This window comes from Mastigoproctus giganteus, chromosome 1 (genome assembly GCF_048544385.1).
Source record: "Mastigoproctus giganteus isolate SK-2022 chromosome 1, ASM4854438v1, whole genome shotgun sequence".
NCBI classification, from domain to species: domain Eukaryota; kingdom Metazoa; phylum Arthropoda; class Arachnida; order Uropygi; family Thelyphonidae; genus Mastigoproctus; species Mastigoproctus giganteus.
This window is the reverse complement of record NC_143575.1, coordinates 154,156,892-154,182,845: the sequence shown is the minus strand read 5'-3', so window position 1 is coordinate 154,182,845 and position 25,954 is coordinate 154,156,892. Positions and strand designations below refer to the sequence as shown.

At 39.3% G+C, this 25,954-nt stretch overlaps 1 protein-coding gene across 6 annotated transcripts in view; it reads left to right on the top strand.

The window, feature by feature from the left end:
• Window positions 1-25,954, top strand: part of LOC150091205 (voltage-dependent calcium channel subunit alpha-2/delta-3-like) — a 1,918,419-nt gene that overhangs the window by 1,357,124 nt on the left and 535,341 nt on the right. For all 6 annotated transcript variants that reach the window (XM_090374703.1, XM_090374689.1, XM_090374699.1 and 3 more), the window contains one exon: window positions 13,982-14,027. In XM_090374703.1, coding sequence (XP_090230829.1) covers window positions 13,982-14,027 — 46 coding nt within the window. The remainder of the gene's footprint in view (window positions 1-13,981; window positions 14,028-25,954) is intronic.

Genomic DNA, 25,954 nt, shown 5'->3' with positions numbered 1-25,954 from the left:
CAGATCAGCCTCTGAATAAGTTCTCACCATTCCTTGTTCAGAAACGTATTGAGTCTGCTGCAGGTTCACCGAAAATGGTAAGACGATCCAGTCTGGGGATATTCTGATAGAGACCATGGAATCCCAACGTTCAGCAAAGTTATTAAAGCTGACTACTTTTGGCGGACAGCCAATAAAAGTTACTTCCCATGCCACCCTAAACTCCTCAAAGGGCGTAATTGCAGAATGGAACTTATTAAATGTACCAGAGGAGGAAATTGTCCGGGAGCTTCATGAACAAAGAGCCCAAGAAAGAAGAATCATGACTCAGAAAGACTGGATTCTGGTTTCCACAAGGAGCATAATATTCACTTTTAGCTCTCCACCCTACCAACATCTGTTAAAGCAGGCTATCTCCATTGCTGTGTCCGTCCTTGCTCCCCAAACTCAATCAGGTGCTACAGGTGCCAAAAATACGGTCACTTCCAAACCACATGTAGAGGTGAGGCAATATGTTTAAATTGTGGATCAAAGGAACACAATCAATCTGAATGCACTGCTACCACTTCCCATTGCTCAAACTGTAAGGGTAATCATCCTGCTCTCTCTAAAATATGTGAACTATGGAAGCAAGGAAAAAAAATCCAGAAATATAAAGTTGAGAATAAAATGACATATTCAGAGGTGAGAAGGGAAATACTGAAAGCAGATCCAAAACTTACATATGTAATGGCTGCTAAACAATTCCAGTCAATAGGTATACAAATGGATGTTACAGTTCCCCCAAATATGTCTATCGCTAATTGGGCACACTCATGCTCTCTGCTCCTAGTGTTCTTCACAACAAAAAACTGAACAAGCCTGTAATACCACATTTACCATTCCAGCCAATGTACCTCCAACAGCAAAACGAAAAGTGACAGAAACCATGGTATTGAAACAACAAAATTCAACCAGAATGGATATTGACCAGCATAATCATTCAAATGATGGCATATTAGAACTTCATGCGACTGATGAGATCGGATGTAACACATCCGTACTTTCCAAAGAAAGACATAGCAAAATTGGATCAATGCAAACAAGTTACAACTAAAAAGCAGTCAGCAAAAAAAAAAAAAAAAACCAACCAACAAAACAGCTTAATGGAAAAAATCCTTCAATGGAATTGTAGAGGCTTTCCCAATACAAAAAATGATTTACATGACCTCATCGAGCTCTATGAACCAGCAAGCATATCCCTATAGGAAACTTAGCTTACCATCAAAAATTAAACCACCTTCAGACAGGATAGGAGTATTTATTCGCCAGCCTGTGGAAGCATGGCAGTTCTTGTTAGAAACAACATTCCATCGAAATATATTGCTCTTCAGACTCCTTTCGAAGTAGTGGCAATGCAGATTGTAATTGTCATCACTATTACAATAGCATCAATAATGGAATGAGCCCATATCCCTCCTAATTTCTCATTCCCTTCAGAAGACCTATAAAAACTAACAGACCAGGTACCATCTCCACTCTGCTTACTCAGAGACTTCAATGCACATTATTTGCTGTGGGGATCTCCAACAATTGACAAGAGAGGTAAGCTAATAGAATCCTTTCTTGATGCTTATCAACTCACAATTTTGAACACTAGTGAGCCTACCTATATTCATTTTTCGATAGGATCCATGAGCAATAGACTTTTCAATCTGTTCTCCCTCAATACATACTATTGTGGAGTGGTCTGTTCTTGAAAACCCACTAAAGAATAATCATCTGCTCATTCTCTGCAAGCTCCAAACATGGGTAAATTCCCCTTCATCATGTCACCCCCATTTGGAAATTTGGTAGTAGGCACACTAGAATAAATACACTTCTTATGTCCAGTTAGAGGATAAAATAATCCAATCCCAGCCCACAGACAATGTCATAGAACATATAACCAGTGCTTTTTTTTGGACCATACGCAATGGTACGGCATACTGGCACCTTTTTTAAAAAAGTGACACATGAAATGTGGATGCAACACATTTCGAAATTTGAAATATTTAGTAATTTTCAAATAAGCTTCAAGTAATTTAACAAATTTGCATTTTCAATGTCTATTGTTAAGATATTTTCTATATAAAACTTTATAACCATTTTTAGAATTAAATTTTTTTTTTTTTTTTTTTATGAAAACCCCAAACACGAGAGGTATTAGAACTTATAGTACTTAGTACCATGCTTGGGTTGGAAGTTAAGAAGACACAAGAAGATATTTGTTCACATTAGACTTGGACTTCTGTAGGCTGTAATTTTCAGGAAATACATATGAAGGAACGTTGTTCCAGAAAACGGCAGTTGAATGAATAAACGAGGAAGATGAAAAGTTGGTTCTGTAAGTTTGAAGTTGGACAGTAAATGGATATTGGCTGGTGGCGGCACATGTTTGGACTGTTTTGAAAGAGAGAGCAGGAATTATAGAAGCCAATTCAGAAGAACAGTGCCCATGGAAGTATCTGTAGAAAAGGCATGCAGCAGAAACAGGACGTCTATGAAACAGAGAATGGAGAAACTCTGTTAGAGAGGAGTCATTAATTAACCTAACTGCCCTATTCTGAATGAAATCTAGAAGCCTGAGAGAAGTTTTGGGGGCACCGTCCCAGATGTAGGAACAATAATCCATTGTAGGATGGATTTGTGATTTATACAGAGTGAACAGCTGTTTGGAAGAAAAGTAAAGGCGAGAGCGAAAGACAAAACCAAGTTTTTAAGATGCAGAGGAAGCAATATTTGTAATGTGCTTGTGCTAAAAGAGATTAGAAGTCAGGGTAATCCCTAAAAGAGATATATCACCTTGCCTAGAAGTTGGAGTGTCACCAAAGATAAGCAAAGGAGCAGAAGAATGCTTTTTGCGAGATATAAGACAAGACTGAGTTTTAGAAGGATTGAAATCAACTAAGTTGTCTTTGCCCTACTAGAGAATTACCTGGAGTTCGGCATTTAAGGAATTGGTAGCAGATATTCGAGAAGTTGCAGCTGATTGAGCAGGGCAAGGTTTTTCAAAATGGAAAGTGGAATGCAATGTGCTATCATCAGCAAAACTATGGATAGGATTTCCAGTCAATGTAAGAAGGTCATTAATATACAAGAGGAAAAGAGTAGCCGACCGGGCTAGCCGAGTGGGTAAAGTACCTGCCCGGCAACCCAAAGGTCGCGGGTTCGATTCCCGCCTCGGGCTTGGATCAAAGTACAGCAAAAACCTTGGGAGGTGCAATATGGCCACAGAAGCCGATGCGCCAACAACTACCAAATCAAAAAAAAAAAAAAAAAAAAAAAAAAAAAAGGAAAAGAGTAGGGGAAAGACCCGAACCTTGGAGGACACCAGCATTAGTGGAGAAGTTAGAAGACAGACAACCATCTACCATCACCCTCAGTGAGCAGTCAGAGAAAAAACTGGATAACCAATTACAAAAAACAGTTGGCAAACCATAAGATGGAAGCTTGTTTAGAAGACCTTTATGCCAAACACGATCGAAAGCCTTTGAGATGTCAAGAGCAACTGCTTGTGTTTCACCGAACTTTTCCATTGAATTTGTCCATAAATGGGTAACATAAGCCAGAATATCACCAGTGGATCAACACTGACGGAATCCATACTGGCAATTGTTGATCTGACGGAAGAGTTCTAGGTAGTTGAAGAGTTGGCGGTTAATTGATTTCTCCATTACTTTAGAAAAGTAGAAGTAATTGCAATGAGACAATAATTGGATGGCAGGGACTTGTCATCGTTTTGAGGAACTGGCTGGATATGAGCAAATTTCCAAGCAGAAGGAAAAAGACCTTTGGAATAAGAACCAAACTAGAGCTGAAAAGGAGTTTCAGCTTTAGAGCTGAACAGGAGTAAGTTGAGGGGCACAGGCTTTGAGAACAAGTGGAGAAATACCATCAGGACCTGGAGCTTTCTTAGCATCAAGATTCGTCAAAATCCTTCTGACATCCTGTTGACGGAAGACCACACGAGGCATTGAATGGAGCGTTTTGGGAATGGTGGGAGGTGTTTTACCAAGATCATTAATATATGAGTTGGAAGGAAAATGTGATGCTAGCAGGTCAGCTTTATCCTTGGCTCAATTGACAACAGCACCATCTAGTTTTGATAGAGGTGGGAACAGAGATGGGCAAAAGTTGCGGCTAATAGTTTTGGTAAGAGATGAGAATGCTCGGCTACCATTAAGGCAAGAAGCAAGTTTTCTACTCTTTGTCTGTTCAAAATCTAGTTGGGACTGATTAATAACTGCTTTACAATTGTTGTGAGCTTTGGTGTAGGCAGAAAATGAAACTGAAGAATTTGAAACAAGTCAATTACGATATTCAACATTCTTCTCTTGAACAGCCTTAGCACATTTATTGGAAAACCAAGGTTTAGATAAAGGATGAGATTTTAAAGTGGTGTGTGGAATAAAGGATTCCATTTCTACAAGAATAATTTCACTGGCACGATCTGAGCAAACGTTGACATCAGAAGTTTTGAAACAGTAGTCCAAACAAGGAAAAGAAGAATAGAAATCTCTCAGGTCATCCCATTTTGCATTCTTGTAAGGCCAAACAATATGAGGTTGGGAATAGCCATGAGATAAAAGCTCCATTGGAGATGAGATAATCACCAAGTTGTGATCTGAGGTGCCAAAGATGAAGCGTGATGACTGCATGGTTAGGATTGTCCAGTATTCTTATAGGTAAATGAACAATCTGTGCAAGGTCATTAGAAATTGCTAAAGCCTCAGCATCTCGGCCAGCTGGGTCGGTGCGACTAGAAAATGGAAGCCAGCTGGAGTTGTGAACATTAAAATCACCAAGGAAAATTACCTCACTATTAGGAAAGTTGCAAAGAGAGGAAGTCAAAGAACTCTAAGTGATTAGTGGAGTTGGGAGAACGGGAGGACAGATGAATTTGACACGATGAGTGAGAGAGATTTTAAACCAGAGAAGATCGAAGAGAGGAGATTCCAAATTGCCAAGTCTCTAACAGGGAATATCAGAACTGACATATGCACAAGTACCACCTTTGAGGCGAAAGGAATCATACAGTGAATAGTTTGGGCAACTGAGATGAGCAGTACTTGAATCAACCAATAAGTGAGATTCTGTCAGAAAAAGTACATGAGGTTTGGCAGAATGCAAGTGGAAATGGGCATCATTGAGATTAGAATTGAGACCACGTATATTTGTGAAATGAATTAGGAAGTGTTTGGGAGGTTTAGATCTTTTCGCAGATAAGTTTACTCTATTAGTTTGACAATTCATGGTGGATTCAATAGTAAGAAAAAATGGGTGGGACATGCTGTATGAAGTAATGAAATTTTTGGATATGGCATACATGTGGTAAGAATATACCCAGATCCTTGACATAACGTTTTTGAATTTGAATTTGAAAGTGTCTGCAATTCTGCCCAGACACGATAGGAGGGAGTATATGATGAGAGCCTTGTCGATCAATTCGGCCCTGGAAAGATTGTGCAAGGCTCAAGGGGTAGAATTTTTTTCAGCCTGGACTGTACTTGTTAACAGGAGAGATTGCTTCTACAGGGATGGGATACACTTAAATAGAAAGGGTGCAAGAATATTTGCTGATGCTATCGAGGCAGTGTTAGGTGGGTCTGAAAACTGCTAGCTTGGGGGGAGACAAAGACCAATAGATTGACAGTAGCCACTGGCAGAGGTGAAAGAGATTCTTGCACTGCTTCTATTAGAATGAGCAGAAGCCTGAAAAACAAGATGCATGGTATTTCAGAGACTGCTGGGAGCCATTGCGGTACAAGTAAACACATGGGTTGTGTTAGGGTAGCTAAGAATAGAAACAGGTGCAGGTATACTTGCGTGTACACCAATGCTAGGAGTTTAGTAAATAAATTTGATGAATTTCAGGTATTGCTCAAAACATCGAAGGCAGATATTGTTGGGATATCAGAGACGTGGTGTCACACAGATATAAGGGATGCGGAACTGCAATTTGGGGAGTACAACGTCTACAGAAAGAATAGACAGGATAGGAAGGGGGGAGGTGTTATGCTATTAGTTAAGAAACACATAAAAACCAAGGAAGTGAAGCCAGTCGACATCGCTGGACAGTGCAGTGTGGAGTCAGTTTGGTGTGACATAAACATTGGGAGATCAGAATTGAGAGTAGGAGTGTGCTATAGGCCTAATGACTCTGATGAGTATAATAAGGAACTGTACAGGGAAATAGAGTGGGCCAGTAAATCAGAGTGTCTTATAATGGGAGATTTTCATTTCCCAGATATTGACTGGATTTTGGGGGCTGGTTACTCACACACTAGCAGGGCTTTTGTGGATTTATTGGATGATTGTTTTCTACATCAGCATGTTCGGGAGGCAACTAGAGGGAGTAATACTCTTGATTTGATTATCAGCAGTGATTCTTCATGCATTAGGAATCTGCAGATAAATGAACCACTAGGTGGCAGTGATCACAGTGTGCTGAAGTGGGATTTACTCAAAGAGGTAACTACCATTAGGGGTAAAGGGAAGGGTTATTGCTTCCGTGAAGGCGACTACGATGGACTGAGACAGTATTTAAATTCTATACAGTGGGACCAACTGATGATGTTACCAACAGCAAATTCAAAATGGGAAGCATTCAAAGAACTTATCTTGGAAGCTACTAGGCTTTACATACCAACTAAGAAATATTGTTCAAGGTTTAGGCCAAAATGGATGTCAGATGAACTAATGAGACATATGGCAGAGAAGAAAAATGCATGGGATACATACAAATTAACACATGACACAGAAGCCTATGATAGATACAAGTTGATATGCAACCAAGTTACAAAGGAGGTTAGGCAGGCGAAGGCAGATTACGAGAAATCCTTGGCAAGGGATGCAAAGAAAAACAGCAAAGAGTTCTTTACTTATGTAAACTCTAGAAGGAAGGGGATGAATCAGATTGGTCCACTTGATATTGATGGGTCAAGTGTTGATGATCCTGCTCAGGTAGCTAACAAACTAAATGAATATTTTGCATCAACATTCACATGAGGAGTTATTCAGGGAGGGGAATGCCAGAGGTGTATTCAACTCTAGCAGTAAGCTACAGAATCTTGAAATAACTGGGAGTAAAGTGGAGGAGAAACTGTTGAAGATAAACACAAGAAAGGCACCCGGGGTGGATGGGATCTATCCAGTTATATTAAAGGAGGCAGCAAAGGAAGTAAGCAAACCCTTAGCCATAATTATGAGAGCTTCCTTGAACTCAGGGGAGGTACCCATAGACTGGAAATGTGCAAATGTGGCCCCAATTCACAAAGGAGGATCAAAGGCTGACACAAGTAATTATAGACCTGTGAGCTTAACTTCTGTTCCAGGAAAATTAATGGAGGCACTGGTTAAAGAAGCACTGCAGGATCATTTAGACAAGACTTCAGTTATAGCTCAGACACAGCATGGTTTTGTTAAGGGGAAGTCTTGCCTGACCAACTTCATTGGATACTATGATGCAGTCACAAAAGAACTGGATGCAGGGAATAACTTTGATATTATATACTTGGATCTTAGAAAGGCTTTTGATACTGTTGCACATGGAAAACTGCTACACAAATTGGAGCAGTGTGACATTGGAGGCAAATTGCTGCTGTGCATAAAGGGGTGGCTGAGGGGGAGAAGACAGAGAGTGGTAATCAATGGACACTGCTCGTCGTGCACTAATGTTATTAGTGGAATCCCTCCGGGCTCAGTGTTGGGTCCATTATTGTTTTCTGTATTCATAAATGATATTGATGATGGTATATCAAGCTTAATGTCGAAGTTTGCAGATGATACAAAGGTAGGTAGGGTTGTCAAGGACACTACTGACACTATGCTGCTGCAACAGGATCTGGAAAGGTTGAGCAGATGGGCTGAGAGGTGGCAAATGAAGTTTAACATTGACAAATGTAAAGTACTACATATGGGAAACAGCAACCCCAGAGCAACGTATCAACTCTATAGTACTACACTGACAGTGGTAGAGAATGAAAGGGACCTGGGGCTGGTTGTGCAGGCAGATATGAAGTTCTCTGGACAGTGCAGACGGGCTGCAAGAGTAGCTCATGGAGTATTGTCAATGATATACAGGAATTTTTCCAGCAGGGATAAGGAGGTGATTATTCCATTGTATAAGGCGATGGTCAGGCCACACCTAGAGTACTGTATACAGGTCTGGAGGCCTCATTTCAAGAAGGATGTAGAGCTGCTGGAACGAGTACAGAGAAGGGCAACAAGATTAGTGAATGGAACAAAGGGGTGCTCTTACGAAGAAAGGTAAGTGTTGCAAATTACAGTGTCTGGAGACTAGGCACCAGCGAGGTGATCTGATAGAGGTGTATAAAGCCTTGAATGGTTTAAGCATGCTCAATGCTGATGGGATTCTTCCTCTACCTCAGAAAAATCACCTGAGAGGGCATAAATTCAAATTGAGGAAAGACAGATGTAGGATAGACGTGCGGAAATTTGCCTTTAGCCAGCGGGTGGTTGGTTGGTGGAACAGACTTCCATCCCTTGTGGTGGAGGTTGATAGCCTAAAAACGTTTAAGGCTCAGCTGGACAGGTATTTTGAACGAACAGAGGGGTGAAGTGGAAGTGGTTTTTTTTTTTTTTTTGGCTGATGCTACATAAGCTTGCTTTCTTGCATCAAATGCCTCTACTAATGCTAATGCTAATGCTAATGCTAACGTGGCCTCGACAATGCACCCCACATGCACACTTCTCAGACTCCCTCCAGTCACTATCTGGCAGAGTAGAGGTAGCAAGATTATACACTAGCTGATCTGGAAGCTTCCTAAAGAGTTACCAATAGGTTCGGTCCAGTGTACTAACTAGCGTCCAGCCTGCGAACACCGTTTTAGAGCTGTACTCTCAAAATGTAAGGCAGATTGGATCGCGCCATGATGTTCATCATAAACTCAAAAGTCATCAGTCATGCTGTATGATGAAAGAGATGTGGAAGGGTTGAACGGAACTTAGCTCTGGAGACTAAACATGGGTTCCACCACTTCCAGTCTCCAATAAGAAAGTGGTGGTATTGCACCAGTTGATGATTGTCATCTGCCACCTAGTATTGCCTGGTAACACAGAGGGATGGCATTCCCCCATATGATGTGGGCCCACACCTCGACCCCTGCTTACATTGGTTCATACCTGGGTGGTCATCCACAGTGTGCTTGTGCATGGAGGTTATACCCAGGATTACTAACAGTCACACCATTGTGAAAGTGCAAGCAGAGGATTTGGCTGCCACAGACCGTCCAAACCTTGCCGGAATTGGGTCTACTTGACTTGAATATCACTCGAATATCAGTTCCATCAGCGTTTTAGGCTCCCAGGTAGCCAGTGCAGCTTGTCTGGCATATCTGAGAGAATGTCTGTGACATCCTCAAGGACCAAACAGTTTTTTTTGAATACCCCTTGGTAATTACATTTTACAAAAAATTTCATATAACAAACAAATTTGGAGAGACAACTGGGTATGCACTGTTCACACTTCTGGCCTACAGGCAATTTGTGCTGCTGCACGAATTAAGAGAGCTAAAGGGATTACCATTCTACAACTTAGTGGTACTCATAAAACCTATCCAACATCCTGCCCCACATACTGAGAAGTCACGCTGATCAACAGTGAGCAGATCAAGGGGTATTCCCGATGCGGACAATGGGATCTACTCAACCTTATACTGTAAGCCCACTGTTCAAATTATTTAGATGAGAATGATATTCTTTTACCCCCAACAAATAATCATCTTTTGTTTGCGGAATTGCATCATTCACATTTTTCTGAAAACAGACTTGAGCTTGAGCTTGAACTTGCAGGAGCGCAATATAAATCTGTTCAAGGTGAATAAAAAAATAAAAATTGTACAACTTTTTCATGAAATGAAAAAGTTGTACATTCTGGGAAAATATTACAGAAATGCTGCCAAAGCTGCTGAAATCTACGAATTTAAAGAGTTTCCTTCATGGGTGAGATTACAGAAATTATTCTAAACTCGATCCAGAAGCTTTCTGGATCGAGATTTGAAACAATCAGAATTGCAGACACTTTCAAATTCAACCCTAATTCACGGCTTTTTTTCAACAGTGACCTGTACTTGCTAAGTAATTCCGCCGGTCTCCTACTCTTAATATCATTAGTGCCAACGTGTACAACTATATCACCTTTTGTGCCCTTAAAAGATGATATCCGCTCTACATCATCAACCTTTGCCCCTGGCAGACATACCCTTGTCCTGTTCCACCTATCCTTTTTACAAAGCATGTTTCTCGTTTCCGTGACAATAGAGTCACCAACAACTACTAGTTCCTTTGGGACCAGCGCATTCTGCCTTGGGGGGGCTGCCGTTGTGTTGCGTGATGACCAAGTGCAAGCTCTGGCATTGGTGTGGGCAGCTGAGAGCTTGATGGGCCCCTCACTTGTAATCCTTCGAGGGCATCCACCCTGTCCTTCAAGCTCTCGTATAGGCCCATAACAACGCTGTGTTGTCGTCTGATTTCCTTACACTCCTTGCATCGCGCACATACAAAGACATCCCCCATGGCAGTATCATGTCCCATACCTGACTGCTCCGCAAACATCAAGCAAATAGTGCATCTTAAAAGGCTGTGATTCAGAGGGCAACTGCCCCCCCTCAGTTCTCCCCTAATTTAGAATGATATGGCTAAAGCATGTTGCAAAATTGGCGATGTTGTGGTGTATTTGATCAAATGTAGTTTACAGTACCTATAACTTTATTTAATGTGTCACTTAAAACAGGAGATTTGGTACACAGATTCTGCTGATGAAGGATACAGTGAAATAAAATCAAAGTATCTGGATCTGCCATTTTTTTCTATAGTAATGCAACAAGTTTTTTTTTTTTGGCTGATGCTGTATAAGCTTGCTTTCTTGCATCATATGCCTCAACTAATGCTAATGCATCTGGATCTGCAATTCTTTCTGTAGTAACACAACAAATCCTTCATGTTTTCCTCTCATGGAAGTTGCACTATCTGTGCATACACTTTCTGAATTACATAAATTCAGTTTTTGCTTCATGGCATTTTTCTTTGAAGTTGGTGAAGATGTCAATTCCACCTGTCCTGGCAGTAAGGGTACCCAAAGCCAGTAACTCCTCATAACATCAAAAATCCACAGTTATAACACAAATAAAAAATAACACCTGCGCTGAGTCATTAATGTCAGTGGATTCATCCAAGGCTATTGAATAATAAATGCCTTCGCTTTGGCATATTGCATGAAGCTGTTCTGTTATGACTAATTCATGTTGCCGATTAGTATGGTCCTCCTTGAAAGGGTAGTTGTTTGTACTTCTTAACCTTAGCTAAATCTAAACATCCTACAACTTCTATAATGCATTCTTTTATGATTTCCACATCTCTAAATGGCTTACCTCTTCTTCCAAGTATATATAAGCTACTTTGTGTCACTTCAGTGATGTCATCCCTTTGTCAGGGGCTCTCTCTCTCTCTCTCTCTCTCTTTAGTTTCCTCTCTTTCTTGTTTATTCCCCTTGACTTATGACCTTGTTACTTTTCATATGATAATTATTCTGTCCGAGATGATTGTTGGCTAGGACAAAACCCGTGCTTTCAGTAATCCAAGGGCTGTTTTAGACACTTGATTGCTGCAGCATTGGTTTCATGTTGTGATTTAATGTTTTGGGGTGATCGCTGAGTGTGTCTCCCCCCCCCCCCCCCCCCGCTTTTACCTTTACTGGTTCGTACTTGTTTCTACTGGTGTATGATAATATGGGCAGAGAGAATGAGACATGACGTAACAACATTTATAATTGCAAAAGAACACAAGTACAGACTTGCACTCCGTCTAGTTATTTGTGTAAAAGTAAAGATATGTATATATATATTGCTTCCAGGTTCTGTTCATAACAACAACATAAATCTGTTTAGGATTATAATATTATATTGGCAAAAACATCTTTATAACATACTGGATTCTAGTATCATTGGAACTGGTTTAACAAGCTACAACATTCACAAAACGTTTCAACATAGAACAGAATGGTTGGATAACAGAAGAACCTTAGACAAAGTGCTCTTGGTGTTCTCGTTACTTTACACTATCTTACGTCTGTTATAATACGAACAGTCTCACCCCTCTCGTTTCTTATTCCAACAGAACCTTGCTGTAAGATTCCTGTGTACCACCAACCCTGTGCAAAATTTCCTTTCATTGTTAAATTAACAAAGATTAAATATTCAGGAAGGAAGCATTGAAATGGTATCTGTTGATGTTGTTTTCGAGGTTTGCATTCACACAAATGAAATAATGGCTTACCAGTTAAATCTCTTGCTTCAAGACAGTTTATGAGACCTCCTTCCCTCTGGTGGAAACTAGGGTGTGGTCCTCTGAGCCTTGATTCCTTTGCCTCAGCTCCTCCTCGGCCATTCTTAAGGCTGGAGCGATACTGACTGCCGAGTTTTTCCTTCACATCGCCAAGACCTATGACGATGACGAGACGTTCCACTCTCTTTCCAGTCTCCATTAGAAAAGCCAAAAAGGTCCCCCCTCGGTGCCTCACAGAACCTTTTATATACTAACATTATCTCTTTCTACGTCACAAAGTCATCCAAGAATGCCCATTTTACAGTGACACTACCATTTTTGGTAATCGTCCCACAAAAACAACTGGACATCCTGTCTCTGCCATAGCAATAAAAAACTTTTTAGTACCATTAACTACTAAATACCTAAATAATTAACTACTAAATAGTATTAACTATTTAGTAGTTAATTAATTCCGCCTGATTATTGAGAGATACGAAACTCTCGATCTAACACCTTGTCCTGATGTAGTTTTGAATACTTGTTGCTGATGCTGCTTTCCAACTTTCATTTTCTTATATGCAGACTTTCAAAGTTCTCCTTCTAGTTTAGCATATTTGTTGTCCTTATGAGTTGCATAATGCTGATATACATTGTATTTCTTTGCTGTTGCCAATATGGCATCAATGAGCAAACACATCATTTTATAGTTCACTGCAACAACAAAATACCGCAATTCCCATTCTTCATTGAATACTCTCTTTTCTCTCTTTAATGCTCTTTTCTTATTTCTTGACATAATCGGGTAACCTGTAAAAATTAAAAATGAAATTGGCAGATTGATTGAAGATTCATTTTAAAGGAAACAAGCACTGGAAACCTATAGCACTGGGGAGACATGCCATCACAGTTGCGAAGTTATATCCAACTGTGATGGCATGTTGCATTACCAGGGTGCCTGCCTGCCTGCCCACTGATGATGAAGCCCAAAACGATTGTCTGGGTGGTGGTATCCTCTGAAAAATAAATAACAGTAGTCTTCTCTACTAGAGAAGCATTATTTATTTGAAGTAGTGCAATACCGCTATCTCGTTGTGAAGGCAACCACAATATGAGATACAATTAAAACGATGCCTTATACACTACTTATGTAGTTCAAATTTATGGGTTAACTATGGTGTATTTACACCGATATTATATAGTTAATTACCAAAACCCATAAGAATTATGCCTTGTGCATTTTGTTTTCAAATAAAACATTTTGAGTTTGGTGTTATGTCATGAAATAAAAGGTGGATTTTGCATTTGAAAGAAATAGACAAAAGGCCTAACTGGTCCCCCAAAAAGCTGCAGATTCCCCACCCCTGCTAGATTATGCAACTCTTGGTCTTTTCAATTATCAGCAATGATTTTTGGATTTGGCAAATTGAGTACCTATGTCATCAATAAATATAATAATCATCAGAAACAGCTTCAAAGAATTAGATTTGTAATCGACGATCATATTTGTAATGTACATTATATATTAAGCGAAAATTTTTTATAATAAAGAAAAAAGTTTAATAACAGAAATGCATAGCACGATCCCAAATGATGTTAAATGAGTATTACTGAACTTATTTTATTATTGTAAATTTTTAATTTGTTAATATTGTATATTACCATGAAATAATTTAATTGCATCCATTAACTTGTTTAGGGATGAAATATTTTCGTGGAATTAACTGGCGTGTCCACCCCGACTGGTGAGTATTGTATGATTATCATTGAATAATTCTATTACAAATTTTTAAATTTAAAAGTTGTCAGAAAGTTTATAAAAATCATAATAGATAAAATTTAAATAGCAGAATTGCATCAATTTCATATTAGCTTAAATATGAAAACATATAAGTAAAAGATTGCATAATAACAATGTATGTACGTTGTTCCAACGTTGTACGTTGGAACAACGTACAACGTACAACGTTGTACGTTGTACGTTGTTTCATAATAGCAATGTACGTTGTTCCAACGTACATTGCTATTATGAAATACCTCTCTGCATTATATTTTTTACTGTCTTACTGTCTTAGGAGCTCTTTTTTTTCCCCCCTCCACTGAGGTCAACAAGTTTGGACTTATGGTAACTTTAGGAATGAGTCTGAGTCTCTCACTGACATTGGAGGAAGAAAAAGAACATACCAAGAAGAATTGGAAAAAGTCTCTGTGATTCATTTTAAAATATATATACTTCAGTTGTACAGGAGCAATGGATAAAGAAAAACAAGGGTTGAGCAAAAATCCTTTAATATTAAGGATTAGTTAAAGACAAGTTTAGCAAACAAAAATAATTAATCTACCAAAAGCTTTTGGACTTATGTAGTAGTCATTCTTCATTTGGGGAATGAGTGTTATAATAAAGCAAAGAATACTGGTGCCCAACCAAGCAAGGTGAAAGCAAGGTCATGCAAGGTGAAATGCATGGCATGGTTGTGAATGTAGGGTTTGAGTATGAAGCGTGTGCTAACGCTTATCATTCTGGAGGATAGCTGCTTCCACGATGGGATGGATGCATCCTCTTTTATTCCAGTTAAAGGCACCTCGACAACAGGAAATGTGTAGCGATTCCAACCAGATTCAGATGGTAGTGTCGGGATTGGCTGATAATTTCAACATTGTGACTTGGATCGAGGTTGTGATGGAAACACTAGAAGTGCTCTGCGATCTCTGACTGTTCTGAATAATAAAGAAAAAAGTTTAATAACAGAAATGCATGGCATGATCAGCAGGGGATAAAGGTGGTGTGGAGGTGGCATCATCGCTACAGGGGATCCTAGAGTGTGCTTCACAGGCCTGCAGGTCATACTTATCCATAGCACTGGTAGGGTATTCACATCTAGCCAGATCTGCTTTTATTTTAACAATTTCATCATGCCTTTCATTCATTTAACTGGAATGAGTCCAGGCATGGATTAGTAGGGCTCACACGGTACCAAGAAGCTGGCTATTGGCATGTGCTGACCAGTAGTTGGTGAATTAGCCAGCACACATCAGTTTGCGGTGGACTGAAGTTCTTAAACATGTGCCCGCACGGGAGTATCTAAAAAGGGGAGGTTACTGCCCGACTCCAGTTCAATGGTGAATTGAATAAAGGGCTATTGAGAGTTGTGTCACAAAAGCTGGTCTCATGACCCATGGAGAATGACAACAAACATCCTTGACATAGTCACACCAAAAGGCTATTGGATCTGAAAAATTCACGAACGTGCAACCCTCCAGCTCTTTCATAGCAATGTTTGCTGTGACTGAGCTGCCAGGTGCACCCATAGCCATACCATGAGTTTGATGGTAGAGGGATTTACTGAACATGACAACACCACTAGTCAGGAACAACTTGAAGGCAGCGCAAACATCATTGGGAGATAGTGAAGTTCTGCTGCTCAGAGTGGGGGGTTATCATCGAGAAGTTTTTTGGTGCACTTGATGGCTAGTTGGATGGGAACTTACTTGAATAGTGACACGACATCAAATGAGGCCATAATCTGATCTTCTGAAATGGTAAGACCGGAAACCAGATATAGGAACTCTCCACTGTTCGAAACCATGTGGACGGTATTGCCTACCAGAGGTGAAAGTAGATTGGTGACAAATTTCGACAACTCGTACATCAGAGAGAAACAGCAGGAGACGATAGGTCATAAGGGGTTACCTGGCTTGTGGACCTTTGGCAGACCGTAGAACTGTGGGAGTTGGCATCCGGAGGCGAGTAAACGCCAGCACATTGACTCAGAAATCTTACCAGACTTGAACCAACCATAGACCAGAGTGTTGACTTTGGCCTCTCACCACTCCAAGATCTTAATGGGAGGAGGATCGTGCACAGGTTCATAGACAGAGGTGTCTTACAAAAGAGATAGGGCTTTCATTTGGCAGTCCAGTTGATTCAGTACGACATATGGCATCCTTTATCTGCAGGTAGGATGATGATGGAATTATCTCTTTTCAACAAGTTGAGAGCAGAGATTTGACATCAGTTAAGATTGGAATTAACTGAATGGGCATGCTGTAGAATTGCCAGTCTTGAGGCAAATCACATTGACAGTCTCTTCGGGTAAACGTGTCAGCAATGCCCTGACACCCATGGCGAGTTCTGTGACTGGAGGACTGCAGGGCAGAACAGCTAACTTCCATCAGCAAAGCTATTCTCATGCTTGAACTTGGGGATCTGGTCCCCTCCTCCTCCTCCTCCATATATTCCATTATGGTCCAGACTGTTTCCAAGTGGTCCGGGAATCTGACCGATATCACTCACGACAGTTTGTGAGGCCCACAACCAGTCATGCTCAAGGAGCCTCTACTGTGGAGCCTCTCTGCGCTTGTATGATGACCAGGTGAACTCCTCACCCTGGGGATGAAATTCGGCATTCTGAGATTGTTAAAATAAAAGCAGATCTGGTTAGATGTGGCTACCCTGCCAGTGTCCTAGATAAGTGACCGTGCAGCACACTCTAGGGCCCCTCTGTAGCGATGATGCCACCTTTACTGCCTTTATCCCCTACTACCCGGGCGTGTCACAACAGCTCTCTAAAATCTTATGGGCCCAAGGGATAAAGTGCTTTCAGCTACCGGGCAGGAAGTTGCGGCCCACCTCTCACTAGTAAAAATGCTGATCTCACCCCCCTTTGGTGTAGCAGTTCAGTTATTGCATATCCTGGCCGTGCTGCACTAGCAGCTGCGTTTGGGAGTCTTGCAGGAGACTCCAAGATCGAATCTCCAAACAATCTCCAGAGAGCAATCCATTCCGCAGATTCAGAACACTCAGCGATTGCAGAGCACTTCTGGTCTTTCCAGCACAACCTTGATCCAAGTCATGGTGTTGAAATAAACTGCCAAACCTGACACTACCATCTGCATCTGGTTGGAATCGCTACACATTTCCTGTTGTTGAGGTGCCTTTAACCGGAATAAAGGAGGATGCATCCATCCCATCGTGGAAGCAGTTAACCTCCAGAATGATAAGCATTGGCACACGCTTCATACTCAAACACTGCATTCACAACCACCCACAAGCCTCTATTTCCAACAACTGATTGTTACCTGCACCCATGTCATGCATTTCACTTTGCATAACCACCATGGTTGGGCACCAGTATTCTTTGTTTTATAATAACACTCATTCCCCAACTGAAGAAGGACTACTGTACGTCCAAAAGCTTTTGGTAGATTAATTATTTTTGTTTGCTTAACTTGTCTTTAACTAATATTAAAGGATTTTTGTTCAAACCTTGTTTTTCTTTATTGTTGCTCCTGTATGACTGAAGTACAGGGTTGTTAAAATTAAAGTATCCCTATGTATAGGGCTCTGGAGCGATTTCTAAAGCTCGTACTGAAGAGAAATTTGGACAACAAGTACAATAAAGAATGCGCTTGCCATTTATTGGAAAAAAAATTCGTCACTATATGGCACTGTGGCAATACAAATCACTTGAACAGTGCTACAATTGTTCAGTGTTTGTCCTTCATTTTGGTCAACAACAGTTTCCATTTGAAGAACAGCATTTTCTACAACACAATGTAACATGTCAACTGGAATAGCCAGCACATGATATCTAATGCTGTCCAGATCTTCCAGAGTTTGACATCCGTCCCGATATACCTGGTTCTTCAAAAAATCCCACAACCAGAAGTCACATGGAGTGAGGTTCGGTGATAGGGGTGGCCAAGATGTCTGGAAACAATGGCTGATGACCCATTTGTCTGTAAAGTGTTGCCTTAGCAATCTTTGAACACAACAGTGGATGTGGGGTGGCACATCATCTTGCATGAATATGGTATCCTGAAGGCACCCACATTGTTGCAGCTCTGGTATTGTGAAATTTGCCAACATTTCATAATATCGCTGTCCAGCGACAGAACAGGTGCAGGGTCCAGTCTGTGTTACCTGTTCAAAAAATATATGGCCCAATCATGAATGTGGCCAGAAATCCACACCACACTCTCACTTTTGGAGAATGCAACGGGAACTCTTGGATAACTCGAGGGTTTTCTGTTGCCCAAATGTGACAGTTGTGCATATTCACTTGTCTATTTAAGCAGAAGTTTTTTTAAAATTTTTTTTTTTATTTGGTAGTTGGCACATCGGCTTCTGTGACCATAATGCACCTCCCAAGGTTTTTGCAGTACTTTGATCCAAGCCCGAAGCGGGATTCGAACCCGCGACCTTTGGGTTGCTAGGCAGGCACTTTACCCACCCGGCTAGCCCGGTCAGCAAGCAGAAGTGGGCTTCATCACTCCAAAGGATGTTCCATGGCTAAGTGATATCCACTGTCATTCGCACCAGAAACTGGAGTATGTATGTGAAATGGATATCTGCATTACCATGCTTTAGCTGCTGTAGCTTGTGCATTTTGTAAGGATAGTAACCGCAACAACTGAACCATTACTAGTCTTACAGTGGAATACAGCATGTCCAGTTCACAATAAACAGTTGCACACTTGCGCTACCACATAGAGATTGACTTGATAAATCCACGACAGCCATAGCCACATCTTCAACACGAGAGGAGTCCACTCATTTACGACCTATACCTAGTTGAACACCAAGATGCCCTGTCGCTTCTAATTTCACAATCATTTTGCAGATGGCATAAACAGTCATAGGTCCACGCATTATGTGCTTCTACTATCAGAATTCTCTGATAGCCGCAGCTGCTTTGTTGCTGTTCTGATAGTACAGCTTCACTAATAGCCCCTTTTCCTTGCTGGCATTGCTGCAGCAAGGAAAAGGTGCAACGTTGACATTGCTGCTGTAGTGCAGGCAACATCTATTGTATGATTTTGAAGAGACTGCTTTGCTTTTATACAGTACAGTAGAGCTGAGTAGTGGTGCTGTGGCAATAACTTATGATTACACAAATAATTACGCATCATACAGTGACACAGCACCATACAGTGACAAATTTTGTAACTAATTTTTTTCCCAATAAACGGCGAGTGCATTCTTTATTGTACCTGTTGTCCAAATTTCTCTTCAGTACAAGCCTTAGAACTCACTCCAGAGCCCTCTACATAGCGATACTTTAATTTTATCAACCCTGTATATACAGGAACTCCCCAATTTACTTAATATTTAACTCATGCAAATTCAACTTTCCGTAAGTTTTTTCCCGCCGGTGCAAACTAAAAAAAATACGAAAACATATTTTGCATCTGTAGGGATAAATGGAGGTATTTTGAAAATATCGTAATGTTGAAGCCAATAACATTTTTTTTTTTTTTTTTTTTTTTTGTAATTCATTCCAAGTCCTTGGAAGTTGAAAATTTCGCTGTGTTACCATACTAAGCTATTTATCTCTCTAAAAGGTCATATTTACAATGGAAATTGCGCCACTTTCATCGTTATCATATGTTCCCATTATAAGAATAAATTTTGAATGCCTTTGTGATATTTTTCAAAAACACACTTCTGGAGGTCAGGACCGAAAAACAATAAAAACAATTTGCACTTTCCGGTTTATTGGGCTTTTCTGTTATTGCATCTAATTATGAACGGGTAGTAAATGCGATCTTATTGCATTTGCGATAATCCCGGTAACTGCAATTCTGTGGGTTTTTACGTTACAGTATTATGGTGAAATGTACCGAAATCTTCAATCATATAAAAACACAAATTTTCAGAAACTTCTTTTCATTCCTATTTACATATTACAATGGTGAAGGGAAAGGGACCAACAGAAAGTGAAAGTGCTGGCAGTGCCAGGAAACGAAACAAAAAAAAGATTTAGAAAATGATTAAGAAGTACGAAGCAGGACAAAGTTTGTCATCTATTGCAAAGGAATTAGGTCTCGCTGCCTCCATAGCCGAGTGGGCAGGAGCGGGAGTGCAGTAGCACACGCTCTTTGAGTAGACCGGGGTTCAAGCCCCTGACTGCTGAATACGGTCGATCTGCCAACCCGCACTGGACCAGCGTGGCAGATTATGGTCCATTTCCCTCAGTATGAATTGTTGAGGAGGCTTCCATCCTGCAGTGGGTTGATAATGGCTGCACTTTACTTTTTTTTTTTTACTTCAACAGTGAATACTATTGTAAAGGACAGTGTGCATATAAAAGAACATGTCAAAGGAGCAATGCACTTAAGATCAACAGTGATCATAAAACAGCATTCAGGTGCTATATCGAGGATGGAACAGCTATTAAAATAATATGGATAGAAAATTAGATTCAGAACCAAGTACCCCTGAGGCCATTCAAGCAAAAGTAAGAAATATTTATGAAAATATTAAGGATAAGAACCTCAAACCAAGTTCGTGGCAAGCAACGGGTGGTTCAAGCATTGCGCTGGTTTCCAAAACATTAAAATATGCGGTGAATTTGCCAGTGCAAATTCTGCAGCTGCAGAGAAATTTTGTGATGTGTTAGAAAAAATTATTGATGAAGGCGGCTGTTCAGTGCAACAAATTTTTAACATTGACGAGACTGCTCTATATTGGAAAAAAATTCTGGATCGAACATACATTGCCAAAGAGGAAAAGACAATGACTGCTTTCAAGGCTTCAAAAGATAGGGCCACGCTCTTGCTTGGGGCTAATGCAGCAAGAGATTCCAGATTAATACCACTGCTTGTGTGCCATTCTGGAAATCCTTATGCATTTAAGGGCATCAATAAAGACACCCTACCCATGCATTTCCAATCAAACCAGAGAGCATAGATAACAATATCTCTCTTTGAGGATTGGTTTAAATGCTGCTTCATTCCCGAGGTTGAAAAATATTGTATGTTTCCTCTCAAGATTTTGCTTCTGTTAGATAATGCTCCTGGACATCCTACGCATCTAGATGATTTCAATTCGAACGTGAGAGTCATATTTCTACTGCCAAAGATGACTTCACTCATCCAACCTATGAAGACTTTTGGAAATCTTACAATATTTACCATGCCATCTTTAACATTAATAAGGCCTGGGTGGGAATTACTAAAAGTTGTTTAAATGGCACATGGATGAAAATATGCCTACAGAATGTAAAAGACTTCAAATGAAAAAGACGAATCATATGAAGAGGTTACAGATAAGATTGTAAAGATTGCAAAGCTACAAATACTTCAGTTGGAGGTTGTTGCCAAAGACATGGAGGAGTTAATAGAAGAAGAAGAGAAGGAATTATCTAATAAAGAACTTATTGACTTGTAGGCAGCAATAGTGAAAAAAGAAAATGCTAATGAAGCTCAAGATGAACCAAATGAGCAGCCGAGACGCTTCATTGCCAGAGAGATGGCAATGGCGAGGTTTGAGAAGATGGATCCTGACAGCAACCAATTCTTAAAAGTTAACAGAAGGGTGAACGATAAGCTTGCTTGCTACAAAGAAATCTACGATAAAAAGAAAAAGCCACCATCCAGTCATCCATTGATATGTTCTTTTGTAAGGTTGAGCGACTGACCCCTTCTAAATCTCCACAGCCCTCAACCTCCGCAGCGGCGTACTTATCAGCTGAAGACATCGATTCTGGCAACGATGCGCGAGAGATAAAACTTATTGACATTATGCCTGTCTCCTCTCTTTTTTGTAATTTTATAATTTTGAAATATGTTTTATAAATTGCACGCTTTTGTAATTTTTCCTGCACATGAAATAAAAATTGAATAAATACAATAAATAATTTTATTCACATGTTCGTTGAACATTTCTTTTTTGATTCAATCAATTCAGTGAGTACAGTTGTGAGTGTCTACAAGCATGGGGAAACTTCTAACTTATGTAAAATCCGACATGTAGAGTTCCACGGAATGCAACCCTTACATTAATCATACTTCTATTTAAGAATCTCATTCCTATACCTCATTGCTATTTTGACTGCTTAATGATATAAACATTTCAGAAACATAAAATAATAATAATAATAGTTATTATTATCATTATTATTGCTCTTATATAATTTCTCCCTGATTGGGGCTTCAACCTCATGATGTGTATTGCTACCAAGTACACAGGGTGGTTGCTGTTATGTCTGGTATTGCCGTTGGTCCAAGAACTCTCTGACTATCCTACAGGTGTTCAGGATTGCGACTTTCTGGAGTTCCTCATAGGAACTCCAGAAAGGTTTGCTGGGAGACTTGTTGCTGCTAGGCTGTTATGTAGGGTCTTTGGCACCATACGTGTGGTTGACATGATGATTGGGATGGTCGTAACCAGGGCTCCCACACCTGAGTTTTTCCACCCAGATCTGGGTTTTTTGATTGTCATCTGGGTTGATAGGTTTTTTCCACAAAAATATCTCATTATCTGGGTTTTTTCGGTAATTTTTAATTTTAAGTCAAAATTTATTTTTATTTCTTGTAAATACAATAAAATTTAATACATTTAATAACAGTTTACAATTTTCTTAATTGTATATTCTAACAATACTGATCGTAATTTGTAATATCTCAAGTTCTTGTATAAAATATTAGAAATGTAAAAGGATTTCAAAGTTTTCACAGGGTTCTACACTATGGTTTTCGTTCGTGTTACTAACATGTATGCGCAGCCTATCGAGCAAGTGGAAGGCGGACTTTACTGCACAGTCTTTCATGATCGTTTGTGGTATTATTGCATTATTTGGTGTGATTTTTAAATTTATGCGTCTACTACATACAGTGATATAATAAATTTAAATTGTAGTGACTATTTCTATTTTATGTTAATGGATTAGTGCTTTATTTTTTATTTTATAGAATATTTTTAAATAAGATAACTGCTAACTAGCCATACCCACAAATTGCCCATAATGTCTGAAACTTGTTCCCCACAGAGAAAGATGAGTAAACGGTGGTATACTCAAAATTTTAGGAATGAATGTTTAGAAGATCTGGAATTAAAGGATTGGTTGAAAGAAGACAATAATGAAAAAAGTGTGTCTTACTGTATTTGTTGTGAAATGAAATTAAAGAATGCCAATAAATCGATGTTACTAGTGCATAAAATTACAGTTAAACATAAAAAAAGTGCAAATATTGCTAAGACAAGTTCAACGTTAGACACGTTCTTCACAAAAAGTAAACCTACAGAGAATGAAGAAATAGCAAAGGCAGAGTTAACAATTGCTGCACTAATACTAATTTCTGAGCATAATATTCCATTTGTGCAATGTGATCACCTTATAGAAGCATGTAAGAAAGCATTTCATGATAGCAATATTGCAAAACAAGTTCAGATAAAGGCGACTAAAGTCTCTTATCTTATACAAGATGGCATAGCCTATCATGAAAAAATATACATTTCTAACATATGCAGAAACAACAAGTTTTCAATGATAATAGATGAAAGTACAGATTTAGCTTTATCGCAAGTTCTAGCTGTTGTTGTTAGATATTTTGATATTCAAAAACTTGATGTTGTAGATGTGTTACTTGACACTGTTTGTGTCGAAAATGGTACTTCAGAAGGGCTTTATCAAGCTGTAAAAGATCTTTTCATAGAAAAAAACATTCAAATAAGTAATATGTAATCTCATTGGCTTTGGAAGTGAAAATTGTGCCACTATGATGGGTACTAAGAGTGGGTTCCAGTCATTGCTGAAAAAGGATGTACCATCAGTATTTATAATGGGATGTGTTTGCCATTCTTTTGCATTATGTGCTAGTCATTCAGTCAAGGTAGTACACATCATATCTAGAAATATTTATAAAAGATATCTCTTGTTATTTTTCCCGTAGTAATAAAAGATTAAACGAGTTCAAAATGATTCAAGATGTTGTAGATACTGCTAAGCATAAAATCCCCAAATTAGCACAAACATGTTGATTATCCCGTGGCAATGTAATAAAAATTATTATTGAGCAGTGGGATGCATTAGTTCTTTATTTTCAGTCTCAATCAAAATTTGACAAATTCAATGGTGGAGGGAATATTTACAATACTATGATCACCAAAGGAACTAAGCATATGTTGTTGTTTTTAGGATATGTACTGGAGAAAATAAACTGCCTGAATATTGAATCTCAATCTGAGCATTTCAGATTGCACTTACTTCATTCAATGGTTTTAATTGAGTATAAAAATATTCTTAGTTTTTTCATAAAAGAAGTCATTACTTCGTGCAGGCTGGTTGAAATTGATCCAAGCAATGCAATAAATCATAAGCCTCTGAATAAAATATATTTGGGAGGCCGTTGTATGGCCTTATTAAATTCAACACCACTTGATGACAGAGAAAGCAGGTTTAAAAATGATTGTTTAAAATTTCTTGTTGAACTTTGTATGGAAATCAGAAAAAGATTTCCTCTAAATGACAATGGAATTATCGCCAGTCTCAATGTTCTTGGCCCAGCAGTGATACATGATTGTGCCAAATCGCCATCCTCAATTTTCCATTTAGCAATGCAGTTCCCTCACCTTGTTTCTGAAGACAAAATAGATTTTCTAGATGATGAATGGAGATCATTTCGTTTAAATCAAGATTTAGATCTCTCTCTCTTACAAAACCATCCCTGAGTTTTGGTATCTGTTATATAATGTAAAAGATGGCTTTAATAATTCTAAATATGAGATTTTATCTAACTTTATGACCAGTCTAACTATTTTACCTCACTCTTTGGCAAGCGTAGAAAGAATCTTCTCCCAAGCAAAACATGTAAAAACAAAAGCCACAAACTCCCTTAAACCAGAAACTGTGAAAGATCAACTAGTGGCAAAACAGGCAATAAACAGATCTAATCAAAATTGCTATATATGGAAACCTAAATCAGAATTGGTAAAAGAAGTCATACAAGGAACTTGTCATAGAAGATAAGAAGAACGTTTGAAAAAAATGAAAGAACTTCAAAAAATAAATGTGGAGGGAACTGAATGGGATGAAAATTCTGATTACAATTAAATAAAAGATATTTATGCATGGTAAATTTTATCATATTTGTGTTGCTATACTATATGATGAAAACTAGGTTTTTTTGGGGTTTATTTAAGTTGCAATCTAAGTTTTTTTTTAAAATTAGTGAGTGGGAGCCCTGGTCATAACTTATTGCAAGTGCCACATCTCTTTGGTCTCTTGTCTTAGGTTCGTGTTATTATTTAGTTTTTAGGAGCATTAGCAGGCCATAATTTTCCAGGATATGCGGTGGTCATTCCCTGACCTTTCCGCATCCTCCGTATTTGGTGACTCACAGGCTCGAACCCCGGTCTAATCAAGAAGCTTGTGCTACGCACTGCTGCTCCTGCCCACCTGGCTACAGAGGTGCCTTAGGTTCGTGTACTTCCTGATTTTTTCCCCATGGGTTTTCTGCAGGTTGCATTATTGGGTACCACTATATCAATCAGATAGGTAGCCTTTTCCTTCTTGTTGTGCGGGATTGTCTTTTACATTATTACGGTGCAGTCCCAGTACAGGTTGTGGGTTGGGGTCTGTAGTACTTCCTGGGGTTCATACTTCTAATACCATACATGCTTTTTGATCAACTGGTATTTCCTTGCTAGCTTCTGATGTATTATCCTGGCTACCTGGTTATATCTATGAATGTACTCAGTCTGCATGATCACCTTGCATCCCGTGGTAATGTATTGGATCATTTCTGAGGATAGGTGGCATCATTTACATGTGTCAATGATGCCACCTATCCTCAGAAATGATCCCTGAAAAGGGTCCCTGAAGTCGGTAAAATGGCTTAGATAAAGTGACCTTCTAGAAGAAACTTTCTCAGTAAAACATTCAGAATC